The 17911-nt window shown below is 23.3% G+C and overlaps 4 protein-coding genes across 5 annotated transcripts; 1 reads left to right on the plus strand and 3 right to left on the minus strand.

The window, feature by feature from the left end:
• Nucleotides 1–1414: 1414 nt before the first annotated feature.
• Top1 (DNA topoisomerase 1) lies at nt 1415–9172 on the minus strand. Its single transcript, XM_086915751.1, has 12 exons — nt 8679–9172; nt 8367–8412; nt 7368–7752; nt 6987–7300; nt 6762–6910; nt 6463–6669; nt 6231–6395; nt 6061–6152; nt 4694–5667; nt 4104–4554; nt 3874–4023; nt 1415–3778 (listed from the first exon to the last, which is right to left on the minus strand). Exons 1-12 carry the CDS (start codon nt 8718–8720, stop codon nt 3676–3678), a joined length of 3078 nt encoding a protein of 1025 aa, XP_086771877.1. The 5' UTR covers nt 8721–9172; the 3' UTR covers nt 1415–3675.
• Nucleotides 9173–9368: 196 nt separating this feature from the next.
• Rnmt (RNA guanine-7 methyltransferase) lies at nt 9369–13049 on the minus strand. 2 transcript variants are annotated; one of them, XM_003697189.4, is made up of 9 exons: nt 12851–13049; nt 12475–12744; nt 11499–12003; nt 11198–11399; nt 10893–11134; nt 10550–10731; nt 10259–10468; nt 9989–10182; nt 9369–9895 (listed from the first exon to the last, which is right to left on the minus strand). In XM_003697189.4, the coding sequence occupies exons 3-9, from the start codon at nt 11742–11744 to the stop codon at nt 9852–9854; spliced, it is 1320 nt and encodes a 439-aa protein (XP_003697237.1). In that variant the 5' UTR covers nt 11745–12003; nt 12475–12744; nt 12851–13049; the 3' UTR covers nt 9369–9851. The 2 variants fall into 2 exon arrangements, with proteins under 2 accessions (XP_003697237.1, XP_086771885.1); XM_086915759.1 differs by lacking the exon at nt 12851–13049 and having other exon boundaries at nt 12460–12744.
• Nucleotides 12427–14213, plus strand: LOC100870800 (uncharacterized). The gene is made up of 4 exons (XM_003697192.4): nt 12427–12632; nt 12827–13338; nt 13416–13556; nt 13658–14213. The coding sequence occupies exons 2-4, from the start codon at nt 12910–12912 to the stop codon at nt 13949–13951; spliced, it is 864 nt and encodes a 287-aa protein (XP_003697240.1). The 5' UTR covers nt 12427–12632; nt 12827–12909; the 3' UTR covers nt 13952–14213.
• Nucleotides 14010–17905, minus strand: LOC100867457 (uncharacterized). The gene is made up of 5 exons (XM_012491425.3): nt 17497–17905; nt 16858–17306; nt 16581–16783; nt 16357–16496; nt 14010–16266 (listed from the first exon to the last, which is right to left on the minus strand). The coding sequence occupies exons 2-5, from the start codon at nt 17220–17222 to the stop codon at nt 15385–15387; spliced, it is 1590 nt and encodes a 529-aa protein (XP_012346879.2). The 5' UTR covers nt 17223–17306; nt 17497–17905; the 3' UTR covers nt 14010–15384.
• Nucleotides 17906–17911: the final 6 nt, after the last annotated feature.

A 17911-nucleotide genomic window follows, 5' to 3' on the forward strand; every position in this document is an offset into this window, starting at 1 on the left:
TATATCTATATTTATGCAGCAAATTTATAAAATTCGTTAAAAACTGTTCTTTAATTTTAATTAATCAAAATACAATTTACAACAAAATATTTTTAGTTGGTGTTATGGGTATATACATAATGATGGAAAAAATTATTTTTATCATTATTATTGTTACTACTATCATTATTACTATTATCACCATTATTACTATTATTGTTAGGATTGGAATAATTGATATAAACACTTATGAAAGACAGTAAAGGACTTTTATATTTTTAGTGTGATAAATCAAATTACATACTCATAAAAATGATATTTCTATAGCTTAATAATTGAATGAATTAAGTAAATAAATTAAATTAAAAAAACAAGGAAATAATAGAAAACATATAATTCTCCTAACAAATAAATATTAATTGATATAAATAAAAATGTAACATCATTCAAACAAACATTCAAGAAATGCTTCAATTTTTTGATGTGTAATATTTATTTTGTTACGTGTAACAATCGTAATAAAATAGTGATTTAGAATAGTCTAGTCTATCATATTAAAATAGAAACTACCATTTTGGTAATTATTCTGCTGTGAAATAACAAAAAAAAAAAACAAAAATAAAAAAAAACAAAAAAAAAATTATTTAATCTTAAATCAAGATTTTATATTTTATATGCTAAACAATAGTAATGTATTAATTGTATGGAGAGATGAAATGAAAAGTTTTTTGCACTTATATTGATTTTTATATAATTAATGATAATCTGCAATATTGCATAACAAATTTTATAAATTTAAATAATAATATTTAAATAATCCAATAGTTTATGTATTATTAGATTTAAAATTATATGTCTGTAAATTAGTTTTTGTTCTCTCCTTTCAATTAAAGTTTATATTATATATTGTGAATGTTTCATTAGCCAGAATATAAATTACAAACGTTTTCATTTTCTTTAATTAATGTTTGATTGTATTACATACTTTTGGCGTATATATTATGCATTTGTTATATATATATATACCATATTATTTATGTATTTTATTTTCTGGCTTGAAATATATTAAAAGAATATTTATTTGATTTGAGATTATATATAAATTGTATTACACGTATATGAAACGTTATGTTTGTATGTTTTTACATCTTTAATATTTATTACAAATTTACATGATTATTTGAATTAAATTATTAATAATTTATTATTATTATTACACACTAACTACAGTAATATATTATTATATTATTGTACCTTGCTCTTTAATAAACCAATAAAAGTAGAGTATTATCTGATTTTTTTTCATATTAAAATAAAACATATCTGCATAATATATTTTTAACTATTATGTTCTATTATATAATATTAATTTCATTATTATATACAAATATATAAGTAATAATAAAAAAAAAGTGATAAATAAATAAATCAACAATTTTTTTTGCACTATAAGTTTTATTATTCCAGTATCGTATAGAAATCGGATAATGACTTAAATATACATACACCTTCAATTTGTGCACACTTCATTGTACTAGATATCGATTGTATTTTTATTTTTCCCTTTTTGTAAAAGTTAAAAATGTTATATTTGATGTTATGTGCATGATATCAGAGGCCTACTTACTGATTGTATTTCATATACCATGTTAGTTACTAATTTTTATATTGCAAATGACTTTAAGTAAATTAAGAATAATGCGATACATATACGCACATATATATTTTAAATTCAGTCTACTTGATCATCGTATAAGTTAATTTAGTCTGATATACAGTACCAGTTTCATTTACAGAAATGTTTACAATCATTAATGTTCAAAAAAAAATAATATAAAAAAATATTATACAATTATAAGAATCTATTTTAAATAATAAGTTGTTTGAAATAAACGAATTATTAGTTCTGAAAAAAATTGAAAATTAAAATGACCAAAGTTATTTAGATATCAGAAACTAGTTTGTAGCATAGCAGACGATTAAATTATGCGATTTTTCACATAATTGGCAGTTTTATAAGAATAGTGGCCTTTAATAACTTCATAACATTTCTTAAAACGCGTATTAGTATATATTCTATAGTTTTAAATAAACTAAACTAATCTGTTTTATAATATATTGTTTTAAAACAAAAGTTATAAAGAACCACCATTCTAATTACATATTTATATATATAATTTTACCATTGCAGTTTCTTTAAACATATATTTATGTATAAGTATGAGTGTAAAACATCGTTTGTGTTCATATGCATAAAACGGTGTTGTAGGAATATCTTGTCAGTGACGAGTAATTAATACTAAATTTAATAAGATGAATAAATGTCTTCGTGAAAAAATGATATATTTATTATAAAATCTATAATCTAGTCAAAGTGAATATAATCTAAGCTAATAAAAAGTTACTCGTCTCTGCTTTGTATTCCAAGATAAATAAGTAAATAGATTGATCTATTCTAGGTGTGATTTAGTTATAATAGATTAAAATAAGATGTTTCATACTCTCAAACATTAATTGTAATTTGAGTCCCATTAGTCACATAAATAAAGATATTCTTTAAATGTAGAATATCTTTTACAAATGATTTATATTATAAAGGATTTTGAAAAATATTGCAATAAATTTGAGTATTTTGCTATTAAATATAGATTTGTAAATACTAAAAATGACAATAATAGATACAATCAAACAAAATTCAATTATGACTATGAATATGATAACTAATTTCTAACATATTGAAATCGGTAAATTTCTTTTACATTTTATATTGTGGTGATCACAAGGTTTTTAAGTGTACAAATGTTAAAAAAATGTTAAGGATACACTGTGTTCACATTTATTATAATCTAAACATTTTTTTTATAAAGCATAAATTGCTAAAAGCAATAATCTATTTTTAAATACATTATATGTTTTAATTATTTTTTGGGACAATATATTTAAATCAAATTGCTAATCACAATTTGGATATAATAAATTTTATGCTAAAAATAAATCATGTGGAGCATAAAACTCTTACTTAGAATGCTATAATTAATACAAATAACTTTCCACTGATGACACTATACATTCATAAGAAAAGACAAATTAAAGAAATATAAAATCAGCTGCTCATTCGGCAGATTTGTTTTATAATAGATCTAATACACATATATTTTTCTTTTAATTGGCTGGCAAAGTTTTCATGCATAGTTCTATGTACAATGCAACAGCCCATGTTTACTGTGCATTTCTAAATTTAGAGATTGTAAAATTCTTGTTTTAATGGAGTTAACTCTGAGCTATATTCTCTAAATTTAGATTACTTACTGCACAAACCTTGTTTTTTTAATTCACAAATATTATAAATTTCTACCTAAAGAATTTTAATTTTTGTCAAACTATCAATTTTCGTTTCTAGTATTTATAAGATCAATTAAACTTCTATATTCAAATATGATCGCTAAAATTTTTACGCAATATTTGCTAAGCGATCAATTCTAGACTACGAGTATGTGTCCATTACACATTGAATATAAAGTCTTTACCGAAATTTAATGTAGTGTCCTATATAAAATATGTCTCCGCACTCTCACATTTATCTTTTGTAAATATAGAAAATTATACCATTACTTTTTTCCGACAATTTTAACAAAAATTTCACTAAATACAATCTCAATGGGAGTTATTTTTTGTAATAATCAATCTTCTATAGGGTTAAAATACATAGTCAGGTCCAGCCATATCTATTGCCCATCTGAACTTATCCCTTTGAGTTTTATTATAAATCTTTTCAATAGGGACATTATGTTTCTTACACCTAAATAATATAAAAAAATTAAATATAAAATATTTTATATATGAATATATATTTAATATATCTAATATGTAATAAAAAAAATTAAAGGTAATTACCACGCAACAGTAATTCTAGGATCAAGATAATTTAATTTGGAAGTGCCTAATGCAATTTCTTTATTTTCTTCCTTATCTGTTGCTTGAACCTCCAATTTCGTCAACTGCTCTTTTAATCTATCAAGAGCTTTTTTCTTCTTTTCATATGTACTGTAATGACAAATACAAAATAGAACATTCATTAATATTAATATATAATAATATTTTTAATAAAATTACCAATTACATACACTTTTTCTTTAACAGATCCATGTTTTGCATCACGTTTAGCATCCTTTACAGCAAGTTCTGCATCATTAATAGCTTGTTTTTTGGCTTCTATTTTTGCTTTAAGATTTTCCATAGATTTTGCATGTGTTTTAGGCACTGAACGTTGATGATTACATAATATTGCAACAGCTCGATTTGCCCTATTATATGATAAGATCTTTTCCGCTTCTGTATCATCAGGATTTGTTAATTTATCTAATTGTTGTTGTAATGTCCACGAAGCGTTATATGTTCTGAATACTTTAGCAGTGAGACCTTCCATTAATTCATTCAAATGTTTATTCATAACAGTTGTATTAAGACGATCAAACAAATCATCACTTGGTGATTTATTTTCCATAAAAAGTTGTAAATTTTTAAATACTCTTTTTTCTACTGGCACTTCATTGTAATACCTTATAGAATCCTTACCTATAAATTCATGTATATATTAAAATTTCATTTTTCTTTAATTTTATATATAAATGAACATGTTTTATTTTTATCTTCTCTATGTATTGTTATAATTTAGTTATAATAAAAAAAAATTTATAATTTCATTGCAACATACCTAAGAAATCAAATACAACTACATATTCCTTTCCATCTTTTTGCTCATGTAATGTAATATGTTCTACTCGTAAAGAGCAACAACCTACTGTATCTGCTTGGTCTTCATCTTTTTCATTACCAGCTCTAAGAGCTAATTTATCTATAAAATACAATGCAACAGCTCTTTGCCTTATACGCATTTCTTTACTCTTCCAATCTTCCCTATATTCAGCACGAATTTTATCTATCAATTGTGCTAATTTTCTAGCGATTTCATATTTTTGCCAATCTTTTTCTCCTTTAAGTTTACTTGATGGATTCAACATAACATATTTTACTTGTCCTTGAATATTTTCTGTCCAAGATGCAAGCCAAGTAACATTAGGATCGTGCCGAATTTCCTTCCATTTGTGACCTGGTGGTGGCTTTGGTATATTAGAGTCTTTGGAACAATTAATAAGAATATCTTCAGGCATAACTCTTTTTTTTAATTTGCCCATTTTAGGATGTTCACCACGGCCCCTGAATAAACCAGGAGGTTCAATTTTAAAATTTCCTATTTTTTCTTTATGTCCATCAATGATACAATAACCATATTCTTTTTGAATCTCTTCATTTTTTTCTTTTATTTTTTGCTTTTCTTCTTTTGTCATTGCTTTTCTTTCTTCGCTTTTTTGAATAAAATAAGCATGTATTTCTTTAAAATTGCACTTACTTAAATCAACTATTTTTGCCCTTTCTGATTCAGTCATAACTTCTCTCCAATCATGGAAGAAATTACTATTAAATGCAGGTTTTGTAGTATAGTCATGATCTAACATGCGTGCATAAAATGTTGCAACTTCTTCTGCATCTTGACTTAATTTCATTTCTTTTCCATTGTAATAAAAATTTACATCAGGAGGAAGTGGTTCATATGGAGGTGCAAATACTGGTCCTTTATGTTCTAAAAATGTCCATTTTGTTCCATCATTTTTTTTTTCTTCTTCCCACCTGCAATTTTTTATGTATTTCTATTTATTTGCTTTATTTATATTATTTTGCTTTACTTATATTAATTTTAATGATTAATAAAGAATATACTACTAAGAAATATTTAACCTTAAAAAAGATAAGTATTTAAGAAATTCACATTTTTTAGAATGCCTATGTCTACAAATCAAATATAAATTTGTTGAAAATATTATTTTGAAATTTCTAAAAATCATATTTAATTTTGAAAATATACATGCATATTTATATATCATAATTTTTTTGAATTTAAAACGAATGAAAAATCGAAGAATGTATTTCTGAAATGAGGTTATACATAACCTCATTTTAGAAATGATAGAATTGTGTTTCGCGGGAATTTTAAATCATTTTAGTGATTAATTAAGATTTTACCATTTCCAAACTTCTTGTTCTTCTTCTTGTTTCTTTTTTCTGGGACTCGAATTTTCTCCCTTTGATGTTCTTGCACCTTTCTTCTTTGGTTTCTGTATGTTATTTATTGAAATCAATTAATTCTGCAATATTATTACATTATTATTACATTAAAATATAAAATACATTACTTGTTCAATTTCGTCTTCATCTTCATCATCTTCATATTTTCGTTTTTTTTTCTTTGTTTTTGTATCGCTCTTTTTAGATTTTTTACGTGCTGAAAGTGGAACATCATCTTCTTCCTCTGAATCTAGACTTCTTTTAATACTTGTAGGAGCCATCGACCTTGCACTCTATATAATTTTTATATTATATCAAGTTTTTAGATAAGTTTAAAAATTTCATATAAATTTGATTTACCAATGGTACATCTTCATCTGATTCTTCTTCAGTTTTAATTGTCGTATTATGAAGATCTGAAAGTCTTGTATCATTTCCATCAGTTGAATCCATGCTACCTTCTTCTTCATTAACGGGTTCTTCTTCATCTTCTTCTTCCTTAATATATAATGGTTGTTCTCCACCACTGTCATCATCATCCTCTGGTTCAATTTGTGATACAGATTCCTAAAATATAATTTATTATTTCAAATTTATTTTATTTTTAAAATATTCATAATTTTAAAAAAATATAAATAAATATATATATATATATATACTTCTTTCACTTCATGTTTTATGGTTTGACCAACATCATAGTGAAATTCTTCATTTCCTATGTGATTAGATTTAACATCCACTGTTTCTTCTTTTACTTTAATTTCTTCTTTTTCTTTGTCTTTTTTATCTTTATCTTCTCTATGTTTTGCTATGAATTAAAGAAAAAATAATATAAAAAATTTTAAGTTTTAGTTTAAAATTATATATTTTATACTACAACTTACATTTTTCTTTGTCATGACGATGTCGATCTTTTTCTTTATCATGACGATGTTTGTCTTTATTTGATAAATTATGTTTGTCTTTATCTTTCTCAGAAGAACGATGCTTTTCTTTGTCATTTGTATGAGATGTGGAATGTCTTTCCTTGTCCTTTTCTAATTTTCTTTCTTTTTCTTTATCTTTAGAAATACTTTTATCTTTATCTTTATCTTTATCTCGAGAACTTGAACTTAAACTATGTTTATATTTGTCCTTATCCTTGCTTTTATCTTTATCTTTTTCTTTACTTTCTTTATCCTTGGAACTACTGTGATGCCTATATAATTTCCTTTATATAAACAAAATTATAAATAAATTAAATGTAAAATTATATTAAATTATACCTGTCTTTATCCTTGGAACTAGAACTAGAGCTAGATTTGTGATGATGTTCTTTATCTTTACTTTTATCCTTTTCTTTATCTTTGCTTGAAGAACTGGTACTTTTATGTTCTTTATCCTTGCTTGATGAGCTACTTTTTCTATCCTTATCTTTATCCTTGTTACTATTACTAGTATCATGTTTATCTTTTTCTTTAATAGAACTAGAACTATGTTTATGTCTGTCTTTTTCCTTATCCCTATGTTCACTTTTATGATTTCTATCTTTTTCTTTGCTTCTGTCTTTATGATCTGATTTATGAGATCGTTCTTTGTCTCTATCTCTATGTTCGGACTTGTGTTCCCTCTTTTTATCAAATCCATTTGACATGCCATTTATATGAGTATCTACAAACATTATATAAATAACATTATATATAATAATATATCATATATATTATTTATATATTTATAAAATATAATATATATAAATAATTTAATAAATATAAAAAATTTTATTAAAAAAATAATTTTATGTATTAATAAAATTTATTATATAAAATATATTTAATAAATATTTTATTATATAATTAATAAACACAAAAAAGATTTAATTTGTATTTTTTAATTAAATTTATTAGAATTATATTTTATAACATTTATTTTTTAATGTGTAAATAAAGCCAATAGAATTTAAAATATATTCTATTTATTTTATAATTATATTTAAAAAATCAAATTTAGAAAACTCTCATAAATTTTATTTTAAAAAATTTTAATTAAAAATTCCTACAATATATATAGAATAAATGCAAATTCAAAAAAAAAAAATTAAATTTGAATTGCAGGAAGTCATAAGTAGTTCAGACGCTTCGTCAGAGTCGAAACACGTGTCAGACCGGTCGGGTCGTTAGCAGCCTCAACTCTTTGGTCGTCGCGTCGAACTTAACATTTGCTGCTGTAAAATTTCGATTTAGCTATGTCAGAGTGCGTACATTAAACTATACGAATAAACTGCTTACCACTATGATTTCCAGTCACATTGCTATTCTCTTTGATCTTTTTTTCCTAAAACAATTAAATTCATATCAAAATATGAGCTTAATAAGAGTGTAACATGATATATAACCATCTACTCTTCTGTCGGACTTAACGTCTGGCGAAGCGAGCCAGGTAGGACTTAGTCGCAGACGCCATTTTGGGACTTAGAAAAATTTTGCGTCCGCGGCTATGTCGTACGTACAAGAGAAAAGCGATAATATAAGATAAAATATTAAAAAACTGTACACGTAGGTAAATACAATAAAACAAACAATTACTAAATAGTCACTTACTGAGTCGGAATTCGACTGCGTTGCTGCTTGTTCAAGCTCCATTTCTCATACAAACGCGACTGATAGACTCTGGTAACGCGAGGGTTAACAGAAGCGAGAGAAGTAAAGAGGACTGGGGGCACACACACCACTCAGTCGTATTCGACTATACACTTCGCATGAGACTGCAACCGAGCCTACGCTTAGATCGTATAAGAGACCCAGTCTAAGTATCAAAAATATCTAAGTGCGCATGCGCTTCTTTGCTCCGCCTCTTCGATCTCCAATATAACCCTTCGCCCCGCAGTTTATATCTGTCTATTCAATCATATTCTGTTTCAACGATGTTCGTTATAAACGCTTACGATTTTACAAATAAAATTTATAAAAATATTCGTTAATGCATGGATGGTGTTTCCTTTTCGATGAAATTCGCTTTAATTTTGAAAAAAAATATTTAATTTTTGTTCACCTAGTTATCACAAACTTCAATTATAAATAAACGTCTGTGAATCGTTGAAAATAAAATCGAATATCGACGAGATTCGTCATATGTGCAAAAGACACGTATTAATATATTATTAATTTACTTAAATAATAATATGATAAAAAGTAATTGAATTATTAAATATTAATAATTTAAAAAATATATAAAATTATTTATGATTTCCGAAGTAATAATAATACTAAAAATAAATATTTATCTTTCTATTACTTTTGATATTTATCATTTATTTAAGTAAAATATCATTGAACAATTCAATAGTAAAAAACTACATATATATTGTAATTAAAATAGTATAATTTTTTTCAAAAATTGATAAATCATATTATATATTAAAATTTTATAAATTTATCTTTATAGTATCTAGATTAGGATAAAAAAAATTATACAATTTTTTTAAATCATAATACAATTGATATTCCATTTTACATTTATATAAAAAGACAAAATAATTCAATAAAGTATATTGTACATATTTAATTCTTTAATACATTGTTGAATTATTAAAAGAGATCATATTAAATATCAATGAATAACTATGTACTATAGTAATTATTATATTCCTATTTCTATAAATATAACAGACTAGTTCATATAATATAAAATTAGTGAATAATTTTATTCCAGGAAAGTAATATTTTATACTTTTTAATTTTTACTGATTTTACTTTACTATTATATTTTATTGTCTACATAGTTTTCATTTTTTGAAAAACGAATACAGCATATAATGCTAAAACAAAATAAATTAATATTATTATATATATAATAAAATATTAATAAATATATTTAATTATTGAATCATATAAAGTAATTTTTTACTAACAAGTAACCTCCCATTCTGATTGAGATAAAGTACCAATTGATGAACCTTTCATATTATATTCTTTGATATGTTGATAATCTTCAGATTTACCAACAAGAGATACATCATTCCGAGGTGGATAAGTTTCCAAAGCTTGTATTTTAGTAAGTAATGCTCTACCTTCATTTTTCATACGTTCATAAAAACTATCAAATCTATAATTATATAATATAAACTTTTCTTTTTATACATAATTAAACACATAAAATATATATAAGATAAATATTTTACCTTTCAAACAGTACTAAATTTAAACCAAATTTTAAAGCTAATTTACGAAATACAGGTAAATAAACAAGAAATTCTGGACAATTTACAAGACCTTCTAATTGAAAATGATATTTAGCACCAAAAAGTGGTGGTTTTGTTTTATCACAAAAAAATTTTACATTATAAATATCATTTCCAAAGCTGTCACCATCACATTTCTGCCACCTAGAACTAGTAAAAACAAAAAAAATTTTTTTAATATTTTATATAAATTTAATTAAAAATATTTCTATCATATTAAAACAAACATACACTAAATCATATGCATCTGGAATAGTTCCAATAAAATGACCTCCTGGTTTTAAACATTCACTTGCATTTTTAATCATACATTCTGCTTGTTCTAATGATTCAAAGCAATAATGAAATGCAAATTGACAACTAACCAAATCAAGTGATATACTAGGATCTTTGAATTTTTTTCTTAAATGATCCTGAAAATTTTCTTTATAATTAATTTTCATTGACAAAATATTCATTATTAATTCATTAATAAAATATGGATATATAATTTCAAAATATTAATTTTTATTTTTTATTAGCTTATTTTTAATTACTTTTTTAGAAAGTTTAATAAAACAGATAAAAGAAATACCTTTGTACAGTCAGCTGTTATAAATTCGGCAGTGAATATAGGAGAACATCTTTTTTCTTCAGAATTTCGTTTTAACATTTCTTTGTATCGATCTTGACAATGTTGCATAGTTACTTCAGCTAAATCAGTACAAATTAAATGTGTTGCGTTCATTTTTCTCCATTTAAATAAATCTCCTCCTTTACCACAACACATATCTAATACTTTTAAATTACGTCCATGAGTTTTATTAATATATTCAACTGTAAATAATTTTTCAAATCAAAAACTGTTATAAAAAAATTATTTATAAATTAAAAACTTACATATAAGCATGCTTTTTATCCAGTTATTAAAATTCCTCATATATAAAATTCTGCTTTTATCTCTAAGAGCAGCACATTTATTTTCTACTGAATTATAATGTTCTACAACTAATAATGTATTATCACTGTGTATTTTTTTGCTTGATGATTCTTTTATCTTTTCACTGTTATTGATACATAAATCTGATGAAGTATTATTACTCTATAATATAAATAATATAATATAAATTTAAAAAATGATTTAAATAATAAAATGATTCAAGAATTTGTAACATATATATAATATAATAATTATATTTACATTTTTTTCAATATCATATTTTTCACTTTTAGATGATTTCGGATTTGGAGAATGCTTCCGAATTTGAGAGCGTTTAGTTTCTAAATAGGTTGTATCATCTGCTTCATTTTCTCTTTTTCGTTTTTTAGAAAATTCTTTAGATTTAGAAGAATTTGATTTATGTATTTCTTCTTCAAGATCTTTTTTTGAAAACAACTCATTTTGTTTTTCTTTGGCCTCATTCATTTTTCCAGAAGATAGAGACATATTTTTGTAAAAGTAATCTCGTTTTACTATTAAATTCTGTTATATTGTAATTAAATGTTTTATTTTTTCAATAAATATTATATTACACACACTTGTAATAATAAAAAATCATTATAATCAAATATGTTCAAGTAAAAACAAATTGTTCGTAAAATATGCACATCTAATATGAATAGTACTTATTTTTCAACATCTTACATATTTCCAACATAATGAACTAATATTATCAATGCTGACAACATTATTTTACAAAAATACCCTGTAAATTATAAAGATTAACTGAATGTTTTCTTATTAACGTAATATTTAATAATGTGAAATATAGAATTTATTAATAATAAATATATATATAATATGCATGGACTTTTTTATTTTAAATTCAAAATTAAATAATATTTTTATTAATTTATTTATTTTTAATTAAACATGAAGTAAAATTAATATAAATAAAAGAATAAAAATTTTCCTAAATTTAATTTCTTAAAAAATAATATTTATTTAACTTATTTTTATTATTTTTATTTGAGCTTACTTTTTGAGATATAAAAAATATATTTTTCATGTAATGTTTTTTTTTCTTTTTAATTTTAATTATTTAAGTAAAAAATAGAAATTCATTATTTACGTATAAATATAAATTTATTTAAATTGTTATAAAATTTTATTGATAACTTTATTTATCACAGTGCTGCCAAGTATTTGATTTTATACATACATGCTTTATTCTTACCATAATTTCCAAGATAGTGAACTCTTGTTGAATTCAAATAATTATATCTGCAGTACTTCAAGAAATGTAGCACTTTGTTATTGTAAAAATATTTTTGTATAATTATATTACACAACAAGTAATTTATATATTATGTCATTGTAGCCATATTTTCTAAGGTTGGTTGGTAGTTACTGAAATTTTCTTAGATTGTAGTTCTATACTATATTCTCTTATCTATTATCTGATCTAGATTTATTATATATGTAACATTCTTATCTAGCATCTTATCTGAAATTCAATAAGAAAGCAAGATTAATAATAGTATTTTACTTCACTGTCAGTACAAATAATGGTTCCTTATTTTTTTTAGATATTTAAATAGTTATTCATGTACAATTTGTATAAATTGTTGAATTTCTTATTTAATGTACTCTTATATTAGAGTAAATTTGCATGAATTATAAAATCATGGATACATTTTCTACACAAAGGTATGAAACAAAGATTCAAAGTTTTGATACATGCATGATTGATGCTGCAAATCAACAGAGAGAAATATCTGAAACAGTCAATGGACAGGCATCTTCTCAAACAGTTGAAGTTGAGAATCAAGAAAATCATGAAACTTCAAGTTTACATCAGCCACAACATGAATCTGAACAGCAACATCAACAAGATCAACCTAATCAAATCTCACAGTTACAATCTAATACTCAACAAAGTATGACTCTTACTCCAATTCGATTACCCGCCATACTTGATGGAGAATTCTTTACTGTAATTAGAGTAGAAGACAGTAATGTAACAGTTCGATGTTTACAATGTCAAAAACATTTAAATGGAAATTTAAAATCTACTGGAAATTTTTTAAGTCATATCAAAGTAAGATTTTATTTATTTTTAGATTATTTGAATTTTAAAATAATTATTTTATGTTTATTAATCTAAGTGTTCTACAGAGAGTACATCCTTTTATGGTTGATAAAATAAAATGTAAATCTAATCAAAGAAAACCTGCAATGATATATATTGATTTATCAGCAGATAAATGCCCAGAAATAGTAAGAACTAAAAGAAGATATAGAAAATGTTACAAAACAGTAAGTATATTAATTTTATATAACAAGAAGAATTAAAATTTTTAAAAATTAAAATAGTTAATAGATAAACTTTCTAAATTTAAGAACTTATATTTATTTAGGATGAGTGGCAACCAGGAAATGAAGAAGCATATGATCAGTCTAGTGAATGGTCTGAAAGTCCAATAATTCGTAGACGTAAATTAGAAGAAGCTGAATGTTCTGATCTCTTAAAAATATCACATAATAATTCATTTGTAATGGAAGATGAGTTTGATGCAATTGGAAGAAATGTTGCAGCAAAACTTAGAAATATGAGATTAGATCAAAGAATTATAGCTGAAAAATTATTAAATGATATTTTATTTGAAGCACAATTAGGAAATCTTCATAGAGATTCTAATATACATGTATGAAAAAAATATTTTATAGATTAAGGATTGGGTGTAAGTAGACAATGTGAATATACATGAATGAATGTATAAGGGATCATATATTTTTTATCAAATTACATTTATTAATATTTGTTCATTGATATTATCTTATTATATTTTATATAGTAATTAGTAATTTTCTGCTAAGGCTAAGCAATTAAATACAAAATAATGTGATCTATTTTATATATTTTTTAGTTTACGTCACGAATATCGTGAAAATAAATATCGATTCTATATAAAATGATAAGTATTTAAATTTAATATATAAAATTTTAAAGATGAAAATACATAATATACATATTTTAATACTAATAAGTATTCATATTATTGCAGTATTGTTCCGAAATAAGTAAGTCGCTCGGGATCAAGTATGCAATATTGTTCCGAAATAAGCAAATTATTTGGGACCAGTCAATTGTTTATTATAATCAAGTATATTAATACTCTTCAAATTTGCTTTTATTCTCAAAGGAATCTCGAGATAGTAGTAAATCATAAAGTAATTCGATCGAGTAATAAATATTTAAAAATTATTATTTAAAAAAAAACAGAACATGATATATCTTCTCACTTTGGCGATTCTGAATAGATATAAAATCGTATGAATAAAATATGCTTCAATTTACTAATTTAGTATCATATTTCTTTATTCTATAATGATTATTTTAATATTTATATATATATATATATATATATATATATATGTAATATATAATGAGCAATTGGTTGGTCGAATAAACTTATTTTTATTTCAGAATATGTATATATTCACAAAGAAATTGCCAGAGTAAGAAAGTATTATACATATTCTATTCTTTTATTATATAATACTATTCATTCGATCGTAAAAATTTATGATTTTTTGTTTTTATGGGTCTCTCACTCATTTTTAGATTTTTCATTTTCTGCAAATGGCTTCAAATAAAGATGTGAAAATAGTGATTTATTTATTTTGAGCTAGAAGACTGTTGCTTATTTTTGGGACAATAATGTATTTCTGTATATAAATACATAGTGTAAATAACATTATATAAAATTCATAGATAAAAGAATATGCTGCCATATCTAGTAACTATTTGTAAAAATTTTTTAAATAGATTTTTCTATAAATGTTTCATATAAATATAGTTATCTAATTTATAAGGTATGATAAATATATTTTTAATGTATCATCTAATTATTAATTCCTTAATTTGTTTTACAAATTTTAAAAAATTGTAATTATATAAATTTTAATTGTGTCAATTATTTCATTGTTTCGTTCATCAATAGGTTTTTAATAAATCTATTTCATACTTAATAATTTGTATAAATATGAAACAAAATCATGTTCATATAATATATAAAAATTAAAGCATTTATAAAATCACATTTTAATGAATATTTTACCATGAAAAAGTTTTATGTATTTGTCAGCTTGTATATATCCTATGTTTCTTTGGTTTAAATAAAACACAATAAATTATAGTTGATAAAATACATAATGTCATACTTCCAAATATTACATAAAATACATAAGTATACCAAAATCCATCCCAATCTGAATAGAAATACCAAGATAATGTTAAAAACATATTTTGCATTAATACAAAAATGTAATATGGTAGTACCCATTTATCTGCATATTTAAATTTAATTCTGTATTCAATTAAACTAATTATATACACTAATCCTAACCACAGATTAAGAAAAAAAGTAATAATGTCATAATATTTTGTATAATAAAAAAGATATATTAACATAATACCATAATGTAAACTAAGCACAATGGATAAGTAAAATGGAAAAAATTCATAGAATATAGCAATAGTAAGTATCCGTGCTAGAATAAAAAAAAACCACCATAAAAAACTTAAAAATTTTCCTATAGGATCATCTTCTTCTAAACCTTTTGTTGAATATTTTCGTTGAGGAACTTTTAAATTTTGTATGGTATTATTTTTTTTTGTTGCTGCAATAGATACTTTTTTAGTAAATGATTTTTCAGATTCCGAGTTTTCTGCAACTGTACAAATAGAATCTGGTCTTGGTGGAGCTGGTACATCTGGTATAGGCAAAGGTATAACTGTAGTAATTCCACGTAAAGGCGTTGGAGGTGGTGTAATATATACATTTTTAGGTGGTAAAGGAGGTGTTACAGATACTTGACGATCAAGAGAAATATGATCACATTGCTCTTTATCTTCATGTTGAACTTGTATAGATTCTTTTTGTTCTAGAGAATTCTCTAAAGTATTATTTTTTTTTACATTTGATAATTTTAAAGGAGCTCTTTCTTCAAAATCACAAAATTCCTAATTATAAAATTTAAATAAATATTTTAGAAGAATGAACTACTTTAATATATTATAAGCATAATTATATAATATTTTATATTAAAATACCTGAACACAATATTTTTTTAACCACATTGCCCATGGTAATTTTCTACCATTAATACGTTGACTTTCAAATCTTTGAAATGAGGTAGTTTGAATAGCAAGTATTATGATAGACATACTAATAGAAAGCACCTTTACAACTACTATAAAAAGAATTTTTTAATAGTTTCATATTTTTAGTTTAGTTAGAATTATATTGTACATTTTATAATAAATTAATATTATACCAGATTGATGACTCTGATGAAATGATGTTTCACGAAAAAGTAAATGTGTTTGAAAAAGAGCTTGAGGAGCTGCTTGAAACCATGCTTGTAAAAAAAAGTATAATTCTATAGCTGCAGGTGTAGCTGCTACATTTAAAGTCTCTGTTCTTTCTTTTCCAGTTAAAATAATAGCTTCAATACATAATACTATAAGACTTGCATACCTAGAAAAAATTAGAAATTACATTAATGAAAATTATTGATATTATTATTAATTTTAAATAAAAAATATTAATACCTATAAAGAGCAAAAAGAACAAAGCCCACCAATTGACAAAATTGAAGGCAAAACCAATAAAAGATACTCTTTGTTAATTTATCATCATTTGACATCCACCAATCTGGTCTTGAAACAGTTAACATAAAATATGCAATTGCAGGTGCATACATGAAAGTAATGGTACAACAAGCCCATATTATATTATTTTCTTTAAAATGTTGAATAGCAACTACTAAATCAGCAGAAAAATGAATTATATATACTATACAAGCAATCAGTGTTGGAATTAAGAAGATTAAATAAATCTGTTCAGTTGATTTTAAAGGAATTTGTAAAAATCGTGTAGATTTTTCTTCACAAATTGAATTTAAATTGTTTGCCATTTTCTGAGATTAAATAAATTTTTTTTATTTATTCATATTTTTCTTTCTTTTTATATATCTTTTTTAAAAATGTTGATTAAATACCTTAAAATAAAATTTATGTAATTAGCAATATTAAGTTTTATAATATGATAATATTAAATTAAAAATACTTTAAATTATTTTTCACTTATCTTATAAAAGAATCTAAAATTTTCAATTAATAATGTTCAAATAACGATAAATTTGTTTTTAACTGAAAAATTTTAATATTTATAAAATTTATATACATTACCTATGAATGTGATAGTTGAAAATCAATTACACTTTTATGTAAGAGCAAGAATATTCTTTTTCAAAAATTTGATTAAATGAATCTTTTACTAAAAAATCAGATATGTAAATGTAAATTTAAATTGCTATAAAATTTTTTATTTCATATAATACAAATATACAAATGTCGATAATATTTGTTAAATAAAATAGAACAAGTTATTCTAATCAATTTGTTTTGTTGATACAAGATTTAAAATTACATGTACAATTGTTTCACGCAGCTATAAATGCGTATATACTGGAATTATTAGTCAGCGTATAAAATAAAATTGATAATTCGATAAGATTCCATTTCGCTAGTTTTTGATAAAGCGTCTTCAGATATGGACGCGTAGCGAATGGTGTATTACTTCAGGAACCATAATCATAAAGCG

The sequence above is a fragment of the Apis florea genome, unplaced genomic scaffold (genome assembly GCF_048593485.1).
Source record: "Apis florea isolate Af1SG1 unplaced genomic scaffold, ASM4859348v1 contig_3793_pilon, whole genome shotgun sequence".
Taxonomy (NCBI): Eukaryota; Metazoa; Arthropoda; class Insecta; order Hymenoptera; family Apidae; genus Apis; species Apis florea.

What these genes read in the sequence shown, in the direction of transcription:
- Top1 (XM_086915751.1), bottom strand. Translation starts at nt 8,720, where the DNA reads ATGGAGCTTGAACAAGCAGCAACGCAGTCGAATTCCGACTCA. An exon ending in TGTGACTGGAAATCATAGTG is followed by an intron (nt 7,753 to 8,366) that starts GTAAGCAGTTTA and finishes TAATGTTTGTAG; the next exon opens with ATACTCATATAAATGGCATG. An exon ending in TCGTCATGACAAAGAAAAAT is followed by an intron (nt 6,911 to 6,986) that starts GTAAGTTGTAGT and finishes TTTAATTCATAG; the next exon opens with CAAAACATAGAGAAGATAAA.
- Rnmt (XM_003697189.4), bottom strand. Translation starts at nt 11,744, where the DNA reads ATGTCTCTATCTTCTGGAAAAATGAATGAGGCCAAAGAAAAACAAAAT. An exon ending in GATAAAAAGCATGCTTATAT is followed by an intron (nt 11,135 to 11,197) that starts GTAAGTTTTTAA and finishes AATTATTTACAG; the next exon opens with TTGAATATATTAATAAAACT. An exon ending in TAACAGCTGACTGTACAAAG is followed by an intron (nt 10,732 to 10,892) that starts GTATTTCTTTTA and finishes GAAAATTTTCAG; the next exon opens with GATCATTTAAGAAAAAAATT.
- LOC100870800 (XM_003697192.4), top strand. Translation starts at nt 12,910, where the DNA reads ATGAATTATAAAATCATGGATACATTTTCTACACAAAGGTATGAAACA. An exon ending in ATTTTTTAAGTCATATCAAA is followed by an intron (nt 13,339 to 13,415) that starts GTAAGATTTTAT and finishes AGTGTTCTACAG; the next exon opens with AGAGTACATCCTTTTATGGT. An exon ending in ATAGAAAATGTTACAAAACA is followed by an intron (nt 13,557 to 13,657) that starts GTAAGTATATTA and finishes ATATTTATTTAG; the next exon opens with GATGAGTGGCAACCAGGAAA.
- LOC100867457 (XM_012491425.3), bottom strand. Translation starts at nt 17,222, where the DNA reads ATGGCAAACAATTTAAATTCAATTTGTGAAGAAAAATCTACACGATTT. An exon ending in GTTCTTTTTGCTCTTTATAG is followed by an intron (nt 16,784 to 16,857) that starts GTATTAATATTT and finishes AATTTTTTCTAG; the next exon opens with GTATGCAAGTCTTATAGTAT. An exon ending in TCATCAGAGTCATCAATCTG is followed by an intron (nt 16,497 to 16,580) that starts GTATAATATTAA and finishes TTCTTTTTATAG; the next exon opens with TAGTTGTAAAGGTGCTTTCT.